This window comes from Cervus canadensis, chromosome 32 (assembly GCF_019320065.1).
Source record: "Cervus canadensis isolate Bull #8, Minnesota chromosome 32, ASM1932006v1, whole genome shotgun sequence".
Lineage (NCBI taxonomy): Eukaryota > Metazoa > Chordata > Mammalia > Artiodactyla > Cervidae > Cervus > Cervus canadensis.
This window is the reverse complement of record NC_057417.1, coordinates 19,793,151-19,806,553: the sequence shown is the minus strand read 5'-3', so window position 1 is coordinate 19,806,553 and position 13,403 is coordinate 19,793,151. Positions and strand designations below refer to the sequence as shown.

Genomic DNA, 13,403 nt, shown 5'->3' with positions numbered 1-13,403 from the left:
CCCCCCTCCTGGACCACTGCACCCATCTCCTCTCTACGTCGTCTCAACGCTCCCCTACTGGCCCTGAATATCCTTCCAAACACAGAACTCCGATCACACTCATGTCACTCAGATGTGACTGGAGACATTCCAGTTGGAAACACTCTGTGAAAGTCACACAAATCTACTAAATAAAAGGCACTTGAGAGGCCGCCTAGGTGCACTGGCCTTGCATAGCTTCCTAGAGGAGGCTATACTTTGGAGCCTGAAACCAGAGGGAGGAAGACTGGCAGAACTGGGGGAAATTGCGTGTGTAATATCAGAGACAAACCTAAGTGAAGGTGGAATATTTTTGCTGTCAGAATGTTCTGATTAAGCAAAGCATGATTTGCTTGGAGGGGCAAGAAGTTCTGGCCAAAACACCAAGGCTGAATTTGACATCTCAGAAAAATGAAACATCTTCATCTCTTGGGGTGGGGGAGGGTCCAGATGACCTCCAGAAGAAGCCTGTAAGCAACCACTTCCCCCTCAGTGACAGACTCTGGTTTTCCTTTGAAGAGCCACCCTCTGCTGTGCTCAGCCCATGGAATTTGATTGCAGCTCAGCCCATTCCAAACTCAGATGATTGATCGGTCCATGATCCAGTGTTTACCGATCCACCTAATCTATCCTTCACAGTCACAGTTGTCCATTCAGGATCAGTATTGTGTTTCAGCCCCCAGTGGTGACCCGAAGCTCAGTTCTGGCACTTACTGCCCAGAGTTAGCACAAGGTAAGGGCTCACTCCACAAGACTGCCCCCACTTCAGATGCCAGCTGCAAGTGGGGTCCCCTGGCCATCTATCCTTCATGCCAAGTGCCTACAGATCCGGGAGTGTCCATGAGCCCCCTAAGGTTTGATAATTTGCTAGAACAATTCATAGAATACAGGAAAGCACTATACTTACATTTTAGTACAATTACAATTACATTTTATAATTAAGGATACATCAGGAACAGCTAAATGAAGAGCTGCATAGGGAGAAGTCCTGAGGGTCCACATAGACCTGGGGCATATCACTCTCCCCACACATCAGTGTATTCACCAACAGAAGCCCCACTGAGCTTCAGTGTCCAAAGTGTTTATTAGGGGTTTCATCACTTAGGCACGGTGGAGTAAATCACTGCCGTGTGACTGAACTCAATCTTCAAGTCCCCTTCCCTCCCTGGAGATCAGACTGGCTCAAAATCCCAACCCTCTAAACATAAAGTTGGGGCTTCTGCTGACAAGCCCCCATCTTGAAGCTATGTAGAGGCTTGCCATTAGTCATTTCATCAGCAAAGACTCAGGTGTGGTCGAAGGGGCTCACAAGTAACAGACACTTCTGTCACTCAGGCAATTCCAAGAATTTTAAAAGCTCTGTGCTAGGAACCTGCAACAAAGACCAGACAGATTCTTTATTATACAAAAGATGGGTACTGGGTGACCCAAGCTGAACTGATGAGATGCAGCCCTATTGCACTTGAGCTAGAATTATTGGAAAAGCTATGATCTATCTCTGTTGGGATCATGAAGTGAGTAGAATGTAAGCTTGGAACTCTGGTGGCCATCTTGCTCCCAAGAAGGGGACAGTCTGCTTGAGAAGGAAGATAACCTAGAGGAAAGCAGAGCTAAGAGACAGAGCAAGTTCACATGGACCCTGTTTGAGGCTCTGGCTCCTGCCATACCTCATGTCATTCTACCTCTGATATATATATATATATATATATATATATATATATATATATATATATTTTTTTTTTTTTTTTTTTGGCCATGCCACATGAGGTCTTCCTAGACCAGGGATGGAACCGTGCCCCCTGCAGTGGAAGCACGGAGTCTTAACCGCTGGACTGCCAGGGAAGTCCATACCTCTTACTTTTTAATTCTGTGAACCAACAAACTCCCCCTCTTTTAGGACCTTAAATGGAGTAGGGGAGGTGGTGGTCCTATTACTTGTAGCTGAAAGCATCCTGAATATTACATCCCTTGTTCGTAAGAAGGAAGAAGTGTTTTGCTTTTCACATTAACAACTTGCTTAACCTGGGCTTTGGACTCATCTTTCCCCTGGGATGGTAATTGAAACTTCACTCCTTCAATTACCATCCCTTCTACTGGCTCCTTTCTCCTATGACTTCAAACATAAAATCCGGCTTCCCTCAGGATATAAACAAACAAGCAAACCTTTCCATTCTCTACAACCCTCCATCTCTCCTTCCCTTTTTGGCCAAACTGTGTAGGACAACTCTTCACATTCCTACCCCCACTTGTTCACCTTCCATTCATCCCTCAGTCTGCTACCATTGGCTTCTGCTTCTTTCACTTCCCTAAAAATGACTCTCAACAAAGTCACTAAGCAATCTAAGTCAATGTTTTCTATAGGAGACAATAGCAATGCCCAGTCCCATGGATCCCTTATCATTTGTTTATGAAGTGTTTGCCCAAACCACCCCACCCCACCCAATTATGCTCATGCATACATACACATGCTCTATTACCACACCCCCTGGTCTTTGGTGTGTGTTGTTTTTTCAAACAATTAGACCTTCTAGATGTTTTTTCTTTTTTTTGAGAACTGTCCTGTCCTCAGGCTACTGGAAGCTTTGCCTTGATGAAGTGCCTGAGAACTGACATCTCCCAGGGGAAGCCCTAGTTAACAGCTGAAGAATGTTGCTACAGGAAAGGCCCAGCTCCCTTGTTTCTGGATAAATCTGAGTCACAACTTACATCCAGAACTTCCCTGAGGAATCAAGCTGAACTACTCTCACATGTTCTCTGAGATCACATGTTCTCTTAGTTTCCTCTCCTGCCCCTCCCACTCCTTTACTAATTTTTCCTGGTAGCACTTAAAACAAAAAAAAAATCATTTGCACACAAATTCTCATCTCTGGGTGTGCTTCTGGAAAACCTGATCCAAAAATCATCCTGGCACTTTCTACTCTTTTTTTTTTTTTTTGCCTGCCCGTTAAATGTGGTTTGTTTCCCAAAATTAAGTTCTAGGCCCTCTTCTCTCTACAGGTATTACCAGGACAATCTAATTCATGTCCATGGCTTTAACCACTACTTGTGTCTGATCACGACCACACTGCTGAGACTGTTAGATCCGTCTTTGCTGGACAGCTCCACCTAGTTGTCCTCAGACATCTCTTACATCAATACAGTAAGTCACTAGGCACATGTGACTACTTTAATTAACTAAAAAGAAAACTTCAGTTCCTTAGTCACACTAGCCACATTACAAGTGCTCAAAACCCACATGTGGCTAGTGGCTACCATACTAGGCAGTCCTGATAGACAGCACTTCAGTCACTGCACAGTTTATTGGACAGTTTAGACAATACTTCCAAACCTAGTTCTTCATCACCAGCCCTTTTCTGTATTCCTCACCTTGTCTCTCTTCTGGACAACAGTGGGCCAACTACAGAGAATGGGTGTGTGAACCTGTCAGGGAGGAGGGGGGTGACCACAGAACTAGAGTCCTTTCCACTGACATCTTCTGAGCTGGAAAGATGGATGGACAAAGATGGTGATGAAGACCTTAACAAAGGCCATCTGGTGAGCTGATGCTAATTCGGTTAGAGCTGGGGGAGAGATGGGGACTAAGACTGGCTAGGCCAAGACTTTGTGTTTCAGGAATAGCAAGTGATCCAAGCCAATCAGCTGAAGTCAGTTCTGGAAATTTTACTGCAAATCTCAGAGGAAAAACATGCCCCTAACAGTTTCTAGGCTATTAGGACTTAAGTTTGGAGCTGTAGAAATCTATTTTGCCACTAAGAGAGGCACGGGGAGAGCTCAGTCTAGAGGTGAACCACAGGTTCCTGATATCTTTTGGCCCGTTTATTCAGCTGTTCCTGAGGAAACTTGATCTATTCTTTTCAATGGCTTGAGTCCAAACAGTCCCTTATTGCTTAGGCCAGTGGAGCTGGGTCAATGACAGAGCTGAGTGACTAGACTCTCATCGTGCTCATGATTTCAACTGCCCTCTACTACACCTTAATACCGTCTCAATTTCTATATTTGGCCTTGATGTCTCTCCTGAGCTCCAGACTGTGTCCACCTGTCTCCTGACGTCCCACAAACACGCCCAAAACTGACCTTATTATTCCTACCGCCCCCACATCCATTTCCCAAGCTCAGAGATGGAATCTCCTGGAACCTCCAGTACTTTCGTCAAAGAAACCACCAAGGTCGTAAGTTCAGGCTCCGCCTCCTCCCAGGGCCTCACCAAGGTCACCCGCATCTTCCCTCCCCCAGCTCCTTGGGGGCGGTGTCCTCGAACCCCTCAGCGGCCCAGGACGGCGCTCTAGGCTGCGGCGGGCCCTTCAAAAAGCCTTCTCAACTCGCTGGTTTCCGGTACCTGGCTCCTCTAGCCTCCGTCAGGCCCTCGAGACTACTCCCCTAAAGTTCCTTCTCTATGGTTGACAGCTCCCCTTTGTCCCGACTTTCCTCCGGGAGGATGTTCTGGTAGGACCCAACCCCTTCTTATGGCTGCTCCTGCCGACCCTGGTAGGCGCAACTGGAGAAGTCACTGAGCCCTCCGAGACTCACATACTCTCAGCTCTGAAAGGGCTGCACGGAGTGGGAGGATGTCGGAAGTGAGTGTGAAGGTGCCCTTCCTTCTCCCCGCTCTTCTCTATGGTCGCTTCCTACGGTGACGGGAAAAAGGGGGTCCCGGCGCCTGCGCAGAACCGGGCTGGGAGCTAGTCGCGGAGGGGGGGTGGGGCAGGGAGCGGGAGCTGCCGCCGCCGCCGGAGCTAACCGCGGGGACCGAGATGCAGGTGGGACCGGAACCGGAACCCCCCTCTTCAAGTCCCTCTTCCCTCTCCGCGACCCGGCCCCGGCGTTTGCGAGGATCCCTGGGTGGGGGCGGGCGTGGGGGCTAGAGGCAGGAGGGGCGCCCGGCCCCGGAGAGTGCAGCAGACAGGGCTGCTTCCCTGGGGGCTGCGGCCCCAGGGAATGGGCGGGTAGAGTGTGTCCAGGGAGGAGGGTCGGGTCGGAGTGGATTGATCACCGGGTCCGGAGGGTTCGAGCCGGGAGCGGAGCCTGCACCCTCCACCACCCGCCCTTCGGGAAATATCAGAACTGAGCCAAGAGGCAGGTGCAGTGGGAAAATGTGTCTGAGTCCCGCTTGGCGAAAGAGAAACTGAGTCACCAGCTTAGGACCCGCAGGGTCAGCGGGCCTGAAGGGGGCTGGGTCTGCCTGTGGTGTAGAGGGTTGGGTGGGCCGGTGTGAGCTGAGGTGGCCTCTGCCTGGAGATTGGGCTCTCTGCTGTGTCTACACCTCTTGGCTCGGTTCCCCCGTGCTCCATGACTCTTTCATCTCCTAGCGTCTTTTCGTTGGTTTGGAATTGCCCCTATGGTTGGAGCCATCTGAGTGTGTAGGTCTAAGCCGAAGAGAAAGGGGAGGGGGCGCTGACCTGGGTCTGAACAGGAGTCTGGGGTTTGGGGAGATTTGCCTGAACTGCCTTCACCCCCTTCTTGGTGCCAGTCATCTTCAAGTATAACATGGGGGAGGAACACTAACAGACGAGCCATGGGTGTGTAAATTCCCTGCCCAGCTTTGCCACTTGCTAGTTGTAAGACCTTGGGAAGGCTCTTTCTTTTGCTGATTTCTCTTTGAGAAAATCAGAACCCCATAAAGATAGTAATAACGACTGTCATTTGTTGTGTGCTTACTTTGTGTCAAGCCGGGACACGTCCGGTTTAATTCTCCCAACAGTTCTAGGGGTTAGGGATCATTTGTCCTGTTTTATAAATACGAAAACCAAAGTTCATAGAGGACGTGTAATTTGTTCAAGATCACCCAGCTAATAAGTGGCAGTGATGGAATTTCGTCCTAAGTCTAACTCCAGAACCTATGGCCTTAACCACCAAGCTAACCAGCCTTTAGGGCACATTCCTCTGTGAGAGAAGAGGAAGGTGAGAAACCCAAGGCCCCAGCTCCCTGTTTTGTTTTACTTTGTGGCCAGCAAAGACTCGCCCAGACCCAGCCCACACTCTGCTGCTGCCTCTGGGCCCCAGACTGGAGGGCCACCCAAGAAGGGGAATCTGGCCCTTCCAAGCCTCCTTCACGCAGTGCTTGGGTACTGGTCCCTGGGGTTGGCTTTCATTGATCTGTCCTTAGTGAGCAACCTCCGTCCTCAGTGATGGGCCATGGGAGGCAGGGTCTCTTAAGCTCTGCACGGCTGGCTCCCCTGCGAGCTGGGGCAGTGAGGGGCAGTGACTTGAGACTGGCACAGTCAGTGCCTGGGGACGAGGACTGTGCGGTGGGAAAGACAGGAGACTTGGAGTTCTGAAACTTTCTGAGCTCCGGGTTCCTCTTCTGTTAACAGAGGTTAAAACCTCCCGCAGGGAAAGGTAAGAACGGCAGTTGGAAAGCAGGTGATAAATATCAAAGGATCATTTTAGAGAAGGGAGGGAACGTGGAAGAGATTCCTGTTTAGAGGAAGGCGCTGTCCAGCCCTTCATCATACCTGGAGTTGAAACCAGGGAATGTGGATTGGGGAGGTAGCAGGAGGAGGGGTGCAGGCTAGACATTGGAGTGGGGGGTGATTGATTGGCTGGGGCTTGTGGGGCGCAAGGACCTGGGGAAGGGCAGGGAGACAGTGTGGTGTGTGTCCCAGGTGCATTCTAAGGAGTCTAGACCAGAGGAGGGGGTCTTGCCCCGTCCCACCTCAGCAGTGACTCCATATATGTGCCTCTTCCTTCTGCAGCTGCTGCCGCTCACCCCGTGTCTTCTGGCCGCTTCCCTCTTTGCCGCCCCTCCCCACAGGCTCCCCATCTCCACCTCCTGGGGGCCATCATGAATGATGCCCCTTCCCCGGAGGATGGGGCCTCGCCCTCCCCTCCCTCGTTGCCTCCACCGCCTCCCCCGTGTTGGCGGGAGTTCTGCGAGTCCCACGCCCGGGCAGCCGCCCTGGATTTTGCCTGCCGTTTTCGCCTCTACCTGGCCTCTCACCCCCAGTACGCGGGGCCAGGGGCCGAGGCCGCCTTCTCCCGCCGTTTTGCCGAGCTCTTCCTGCAGCACTTTGAAGCAGAGGTGGCCCGGGCCTCCGGCTTCCTGTCGCCACCCCTCCGGGCTCCTCTGAGTCCTGGTGTGGAGGTCCCGCCACACGACCTGTCCCTTGAGAGCTGCAGGGCGGGCGGGCCCCTGGCTGTGCTGGGCCCTTCTCGCTCATCTGAGGACCTGGCCGGCCCCCTCCCTTCCTCGGTCTCTTCCTCTTCTGCAACCTCCTCGAAGCCGAAGCTCAAGAAGCGCTTCTCCCTCCGCTCAGTGGGTCGCTCGGTCCGCGGTTCGGTCCGCGGCATCCTGCAGTGGCGGGGGACCGTTGACCCGCCCTCTCCAGCGGGGCCCCTGGAGACGGCTTCGGGCCCCCCGGCGTTAGGTGGGAACAGCAACTCCAACTCCTCTGGCGGGGCTGGGACCGTCAGCAGGGGACTGGTCAGCGACGGGACGTCCCCCGGGGACAGATGGACTCACCGTTTCGAGAGGCTGAGACTCAGTCGGGGAGGGGGGGCCTTGAAGGATGGCACAGGCGTGGTGCAGCGGGAAGAGCTGCTGAGTTTCATGGGGGCTGAAGAGGCCGCCCCTGACCCCGCCGGAGTGGGCCGGGGAGGAGGGGCAGCGGGGCCTACCTCAGGGGGCGGGGGGCAGCCTCAGTGGCAGAAGTGTCGCTTGCTGCTTCGAAGTGAAGGAGAAGGAGGAGGAAGTTGGCTGGAGTTCTTTGTACCCCCCAAGGTGAGGCCCAGCGGAGGTGGGGTGGCTGGGAGCAAGGGGTTGAGCAACCAGGGTGGTGGCTTGGCCCCCATACCAAGCTTTGCTTACTTGTTTTGTTGTTTGTTTGTTTGTTTTTTAATAATTTTTATATATTTATTTGGCTGTGCTGGGTCTTCGTTGCTGCGTGGACTTTCCTCTGGTTGCGGCAAATGGGGGCTACTCTCGTTGTGGTTTGCAGGCTTCTCACTGCAGTGGCTTTTCTCATTGCAGAGCACGCGGCTCTAGAGCGCTCTGGCTTCCGTAGTGTTGGCTTGTGGGCTCTAGAGCACAGACTCAGTAGTTGTGGCGCATGGACTGAGTTGTCCCACAGCATGTGGGATCCTCCCGGACCAGGGATCGAACCTGTGTCTCCTGCACTGGCAGGCGGATTCCTTACCACTGAGCCATCCGGGAGGGCCTGGGTTTCTTAAAGCTAGCTCCTGACTCTGGGTTAGTCGCCATGGGCAGGACAAAGAAAGCAGTGTTATTTGTCTAACTCCCTTTGGGTGTGGAAGGAAGGCCGAATCTCTGGAGGGTGGGGAAGGGTTGTCTCTCCAACACCAACAGTCTGGGTCTTGTTCTCTCTTGCGACCTAGGCGTCTCGGCCTCGACTGAGCATTCCCTGCTCCACCATCACCGACGTGCGGACAACCACAGCCCTGGAGATGCCTGACCGGGAGAACACCTTTGTGGTTAAGGTAGGAGGCCTGGGCTCCCTGCCTTCTCAGAGCACTCATGTTAGAGAGAAAGCTCTTTTCGGACATTGAAGCAAGGGATACATGTGCAAGGAGGGGCACGGATGCCAGGTGCCTTGAGAATGTGTCCCCAGGGCGGCGGCTTTTCTGGGAGGAGGGGTGAGCAGGAGGATGTCCTTGCTGCTGTTAGGGGTGCATTAAGGCCTCGAGACCTGGAAGTGGCCTGTGGGCCTCCTCTCGTCCCCATAGGTGGAAGGCCCCTTGGAGTACATCCTGGAGACAGCCGATGCGCTACACGTGAAGGCCTGGGTGTCTGACATCCAAGAATGCCTGAGCCCGGGGTGAGGAGCCCGACTTCTGCCACTGAGGGGCCCAGGGGTGGGGGTGGGGAGCAGCTGTCTGCCTGTCCGCCGTGACTTGTCCTCCCAGCACCGTTTTCCCTGTCTCTGCAGACCCTACCCTGCTACCAGTCCACGCCCCATGACCCTCCCCCTGGCCCCTGGGACCTCCTTCCTGACACGGGAGAACACAGACAGCCTGGAGCCGCCCTGCCTGAACCACTCGGAGAGTCTGCCCAGCCAGGGCCTGCTGCTGGGGCCCAGTGAGAGCAGCAACCGCCTTTCGCAGGGTAAGGGTGGGGCCTTAGAGAGCTGAGGACCCTGGGACCTGTTACATAAGCCCCCCGGCCGGCAGGCCCAGGCCCTAGCCCTCTCTCCAGGTTCCGCTGTGCACCTCAGCTGCCACCCACCAAACATCTGACTTTTGTCCCTGAACAGGCCCAGCCACGGTTTACCAGTTAGAACTGTCGTCATCACCACCCCGACCCAAGCCCCAAGCCAGCCCTTCTCCAGCCTTCCATCCCCGCCCCGTCACCTTTTCCATAAGCCTTGTGCTGGCCACCGCTCTGCCTGGAGATAATGGTTCTCTTCTCCAGGCTCGCAGAACACTGTGCACATCTTTGTTGTATTCTTACTCTGCATCCCATACATATGTTGATGGTACTAGGATTTCTTTTGAGTCCCAACTTTTAAACACATACATACGCTGCCCGCACACATAAACACAAAAGGATGTATCTACCTGGCCCCAGCTCACCTTTCTAGACTCCACTACACTCTTCTGATTCTCCATTCCGAGCTTCAGTTTCACTGTGCCTTGCACACATCCTGTGTGCAGTGAGTAAACAAATGGATTAAAGAATCTAGGGGCCAGAATGGACCTTACCGGGTCATCAATTCTGATCTCCTCATTTCTCAAGCAGCTAAGAGCAGAGAGGAGAAATGGCTTTTCTGAGGTCATCCGAGGATCACTGACACAGGCTATGCCAGCTTGTTCCTGGGCCACAGCGCCCTGCACCCCGCATATTCCTGTCCTCTGAGCACTAATATGTACGACACGCCTATAGGCTCCTGCCTGCTGCTCAGCAGACACTCAGCAACTCTCCTAGTACATCCTCGACCCTGTGCTCGGCTCTGGGCGGGATGAGGAGCTCAGAGCTGCCCTGTGGGCCCACGGTCTAGCTGAGTTGACATCACTCCTTCTCAAAAGCTGGGCTCCCACCTGGTGAGCCTGAGCAGCACCAGCAGGAGGCCTTGGGAACTCAAGAGGAAGAGAATCAGGGGAGGTGGGATAGATGGGGAATCCCGCACAGGGGAGGAGAAGAGAATGTGGCTTGGAGAAAGGAGATGGCAAGAGCAGAGACCCGAGGTGGGGAGAGCCCTGGACAGTGAAAAAGTTAGGGGGGATAATTGGGCTAAATCAGAGGACACAGGAATACAGGTTAACATGAAGATCAGGTTGGTTAGGTTGAGAGAATTCACAGAAGGAGAATCTTTGACGCCCCTGAGAGTTGAGGGCTTTGTGCTATAGGCAAAGAAAGTACCTATTTTTAATGTGAAAGTATTTGAGGGGTTCTGCCCCCCACAATTCTGCAACTATAGAGTTGCTGTAATTTCAACTGTTGATTCAGAAGAGATGGGGCACATTTGGATTCTAAGACCTTGTTGGAATCACTGCAGCCCTTTCAGCAGTGTGTGAAGCATAAGTTAGGAGCCACCGACGAAAGCCATCAGGCTCAGTGGCTGAAGAAAGAGCCAGCATTTCGGCCAGCTGACGTCAGTGCCCACAGGGTAGCCTGGCTGCTGGGGAAGTGGGTCTGGCAGACCAGTCCTCCCAAAAAGAAGCTTCAAGTTCTCAGTTTTGCTCTCCCCTTTTTCTTCCAGGGGCCTACGGGGGCCTGTCAGATCGCCCCTCAGCATCCATCTCCCCCAGTTCCGCTTCCATCGCTGCCTCCCATTTTGACTCAATGGAACTACTTCCCCCAGAGTTGCCCCCCCGGATCCCCATTGAAGAGGGACCCCCAGCAGGGACCGTTCATCCCCTCGCAGCCCCTTACCCACCCCTGGACACTCCGGAAACAGCCACAGGTACCAGAGGTGTGAGTGTGCTTCCAGGCCTGGTGCCCACCCGCCTCGTCTTGGGATCCTCAGGGGTCCGACCGGGGGGGTCTCGGGAGTGACCCATGAGGGAAAAGTAAGGCTTCTCTTCTCCTTGGGATTGGGATGGCTTCCCTAACACCCAGTTTCCTTCCCTCTCTCTTTCCTGAAGGGTCCTTACTGTTCCAAGGAGAGCCAGAGGGAGGCGAGGGGGACCAGCCCCTTTCAGGGTATCCTTGGTTCCACGGGATGCTCTCTCGACTCAAGGCCGCCCAGCTAGTGCTGGCTGGAGGCCCTGGCTCCCACGGGGTTTTCCTGGTACGTCAGAGTGAGACGAGGCGGGGTGAATATGTCCTCACTTTCAACTTCCAGGGCAAGGCCAAGGTGAGTGCCCGAGGAGGAGGCTCCATTGCAGGCAGTGGGCCTGCGGGTCGAGTGGGAGAGTGCTGCCATCGGGGAGGAGGGTTCTATGACTGGTAGGGCTCAGGCTCCCGTTTGATCCCACTCTTCCCGCCCTCAGCACCTGCGTCTGTCGCTGAATGAGGAAGGTCAGTGCCGGGTCCAGCACCTGTGGTTCCAGTCCATCTTTGATATGCTCGAGCATTTCCGGATGCACCCCATCCCCCTGGAGTCTGGAGGCTCCAGTGACGTTGTCCTTGTCAGCTATGTCGTGTCCTCCCAGCGACAGCAGGGTGAGCAGAGCAGGTCTGCAGGGGAGGAGGTGCCCGTGCACCCAAGAAGTGAGGAGGTGTGTGTGCCAGCAAGACGGGGTGGGGGGCCCAAGGAGGAGAGCGGGGGCAGAGGAGGTGCCTGTGTGTTGGGTCTCTCGGGGGAAAGGAGCCCATGGGGACATAGGAAGGCAGTGGGCTCCGTGCTGGAGCCGGGAGGAAGTGGAGAGCTGGGTTTCGTGCATTCCCATTCCATCGGCCCGTCTGTTCCATCGTCTGTCTGTCTCCTAGACGCGTCCTCCCTGGCCTTGTCTTTGCCCTCCATCACAGCCTCGCCTTGGGCCTGCCCTTCTTGGGGGTGCTCGGTCTGATCCCCCTCCCTCCTCCCTTGATGTCTGATGTCCCTGTCTGATCTCTCCCTTTTCCCCACCCCCAATGTCCCATCTGTCCCCACGTTGCCCCTCCCCTACCCCCCCAGGCCGGGAGCAGGCCGGGAACCATGCAGGGGTGTGCGAGGGAGATCGATGCTACCCCGATGCCTCCTCCACCCTCATGCCCTTCGGAGCGAGTGACTGTGTGTAAGTGTGGTCCTCCTCTCACCACCGCCCATGATCCATCTTCCATGGATGGGGGGATTGCTCAGGAGATGGGATCTGGGGGAGATAGCACATGGCTCCGGGGAGGGGATGAGCGAAGGGGAGGCTGCTCCAAGAGCTTGCCTCCCTCCACCATCAGTCTGTCTTCTTACCATTCCTATCCAGAATCGAGCACCTCCCATGACCCACCCCAGCCCCCTGAACCCCCTTCATGGACAGATCCCCCACATCCTGGGGCAGAAGAGGCGTCGGGGGCGCCAGAAGTGGCGGCAGCAGCAGCCGCAGCAGCCAAAGAGAGGCAAGAGAAAGAGAAAGCGGGCAGTGGAGGGATCGAGGAAGAGCTGGTCCCCGTGGTTGAGCTGGTCCCCGTGGTTGAATTGGAAGAGGCCGTAGCCCCAGGCACGGAGGCCCAGGGAGTCGCTGGATCTGCTGGGGCCCCTGGGGCGACCCTGATGGTGCAGCTCCAGCAGTTACCACTAGGGGGCGACGGAGAAGAAGGGGGCCATCCCAGAGCCATAAATAACCAGTACTCCTTTGTGTGAGATGCCCTACCCCACCCTCTCTCCTCTTGCTCCCCAGCCCTCGGTTGGTGAGATCGGGGCTGGGCCGAGACACAGGAGTGGTGGGAATCCCCTCCCCACATGCTTCCTGACCCTTGACGGCCAAGGGCATGTTTGTTGGTACAAAAAGGTTCAAGAGCCCTAACTCCCCAGTTCGTACACTACAGGTGCCCCATCCCCTGGGCAGGGGATTCAGGCGCCATTACCTCCCGAAGGGGCTCTTATGGTCAGCCCCATCCCTGGGGGCCATTTCCCCATTAACCACCCCTCAGCCCAAGGAAGGGTGAGGGGGAAGGGCTGTCAGTTATGTTAAGGTTGTTGTTCTTGTTGTTTTAAACAAAATGGAGAAGCATAAATCAATAAAAGGGTTTATCTCAGTTCCATTGTGACGGCTGTGGCCAGTGTTTGCAGTGAGGGGCTGGAACAGGTGGGTCAGGAAGGTAGCCCACTCAGTGTTGCCAAATTCAGAGCTGAGAGGCCAGAGGCTTGGGTCAGCTTGAGTCCCTGTTGCTCCCAGACTTGAGCTTTTGACCCACTGCTCCCCAGGGGACTGTCCTGTTTCTTGAGGGTTAAGTGCAAAGCCAAATGGTGCTTCTTGGGGTCTCCAGCCAAGTTCGCTTAATGGGACAGGACCGTCAACAGCAGGATCGATGATCTCCAATCAGTTCAGACCTTCCTGCTCTGAATTCTTCAGTT

The 13,403-nt window shown here is 54.6% G+C and overlaps 1 protein-coding gene across 8 annotated transcripts; it reads left to right on the top strand.

Annotated features, from left to right (window-relative positions):
• The first annotated feature begins 4,461 nt into the window (after positions 1–4,461).
• On the top strand, positions 4,462–13,084 carry SH2B1 (SH2B adaptor protein 1). Of its 8 annotated transcripts, none has more exons than XM_043456703.1 (10): positions 4,635–4,775; positions 6,711–7,735; positions 8,350–8,451; positions 8,698–8,789; positions 8,901–9,076; positions 10,671–10,874; positions 11,056–11,267; positions 11,404–11,575; positions 12,030–12,129; positions 12,313–13,084. In XM_043456703.1, exons 2-10 carry the CDS (start codon positions 6,800–6,802, stop codon positions 12,329–12,331), a joined length of 2,013 nt encoding a protein of 670 aa, XP_043312638.1. In that variant the 5' UTR covers positions 4,635–4,775; positions 6,711–6,799; the 3' UTR covers positions 12,332–13,084. The 8 variants fall into 8 exon arrangements, with proteins under 8 accessions (XP_043312633.1, XP_043312638.1, XP_043312632.1 ...); XM_043456704.1 differs by having other exon boundaries at positions 4,682–5,091; XM_043456698.1 differs by lacking the exons at positions 4,635–4,775; positions 12,030–12,129 and adding an exon at positions 4,462–4,592.
• The last annotated feature ends 319 nt before the right edge of the window (positions 13,085–13,403 follow it).

Coding starts and splice junctions, on each gene's coding strand:
- SH2B1 (XM_043456698.1), top strand. CDS start 6,800: ATGAATGATGCCCCTTCCCCGGAGGATGGGGCCTCGCCCTCCCCTCCC. Junction 9,077..10,670: donor CAGCAACCGCCTTTCGCAGG/GTAAGGGTGGGG, acceptor TTTTTCTTCCAG/GGGCCTACGGGGGCCTGTCA. Junction 11,576..12,312: donor GTCCTCCCAGCGACAGCAGG/GTGAGCAGAGCA, acceptor ATTCCTATCCAG/AATCGAGCACCTCCCATGAC.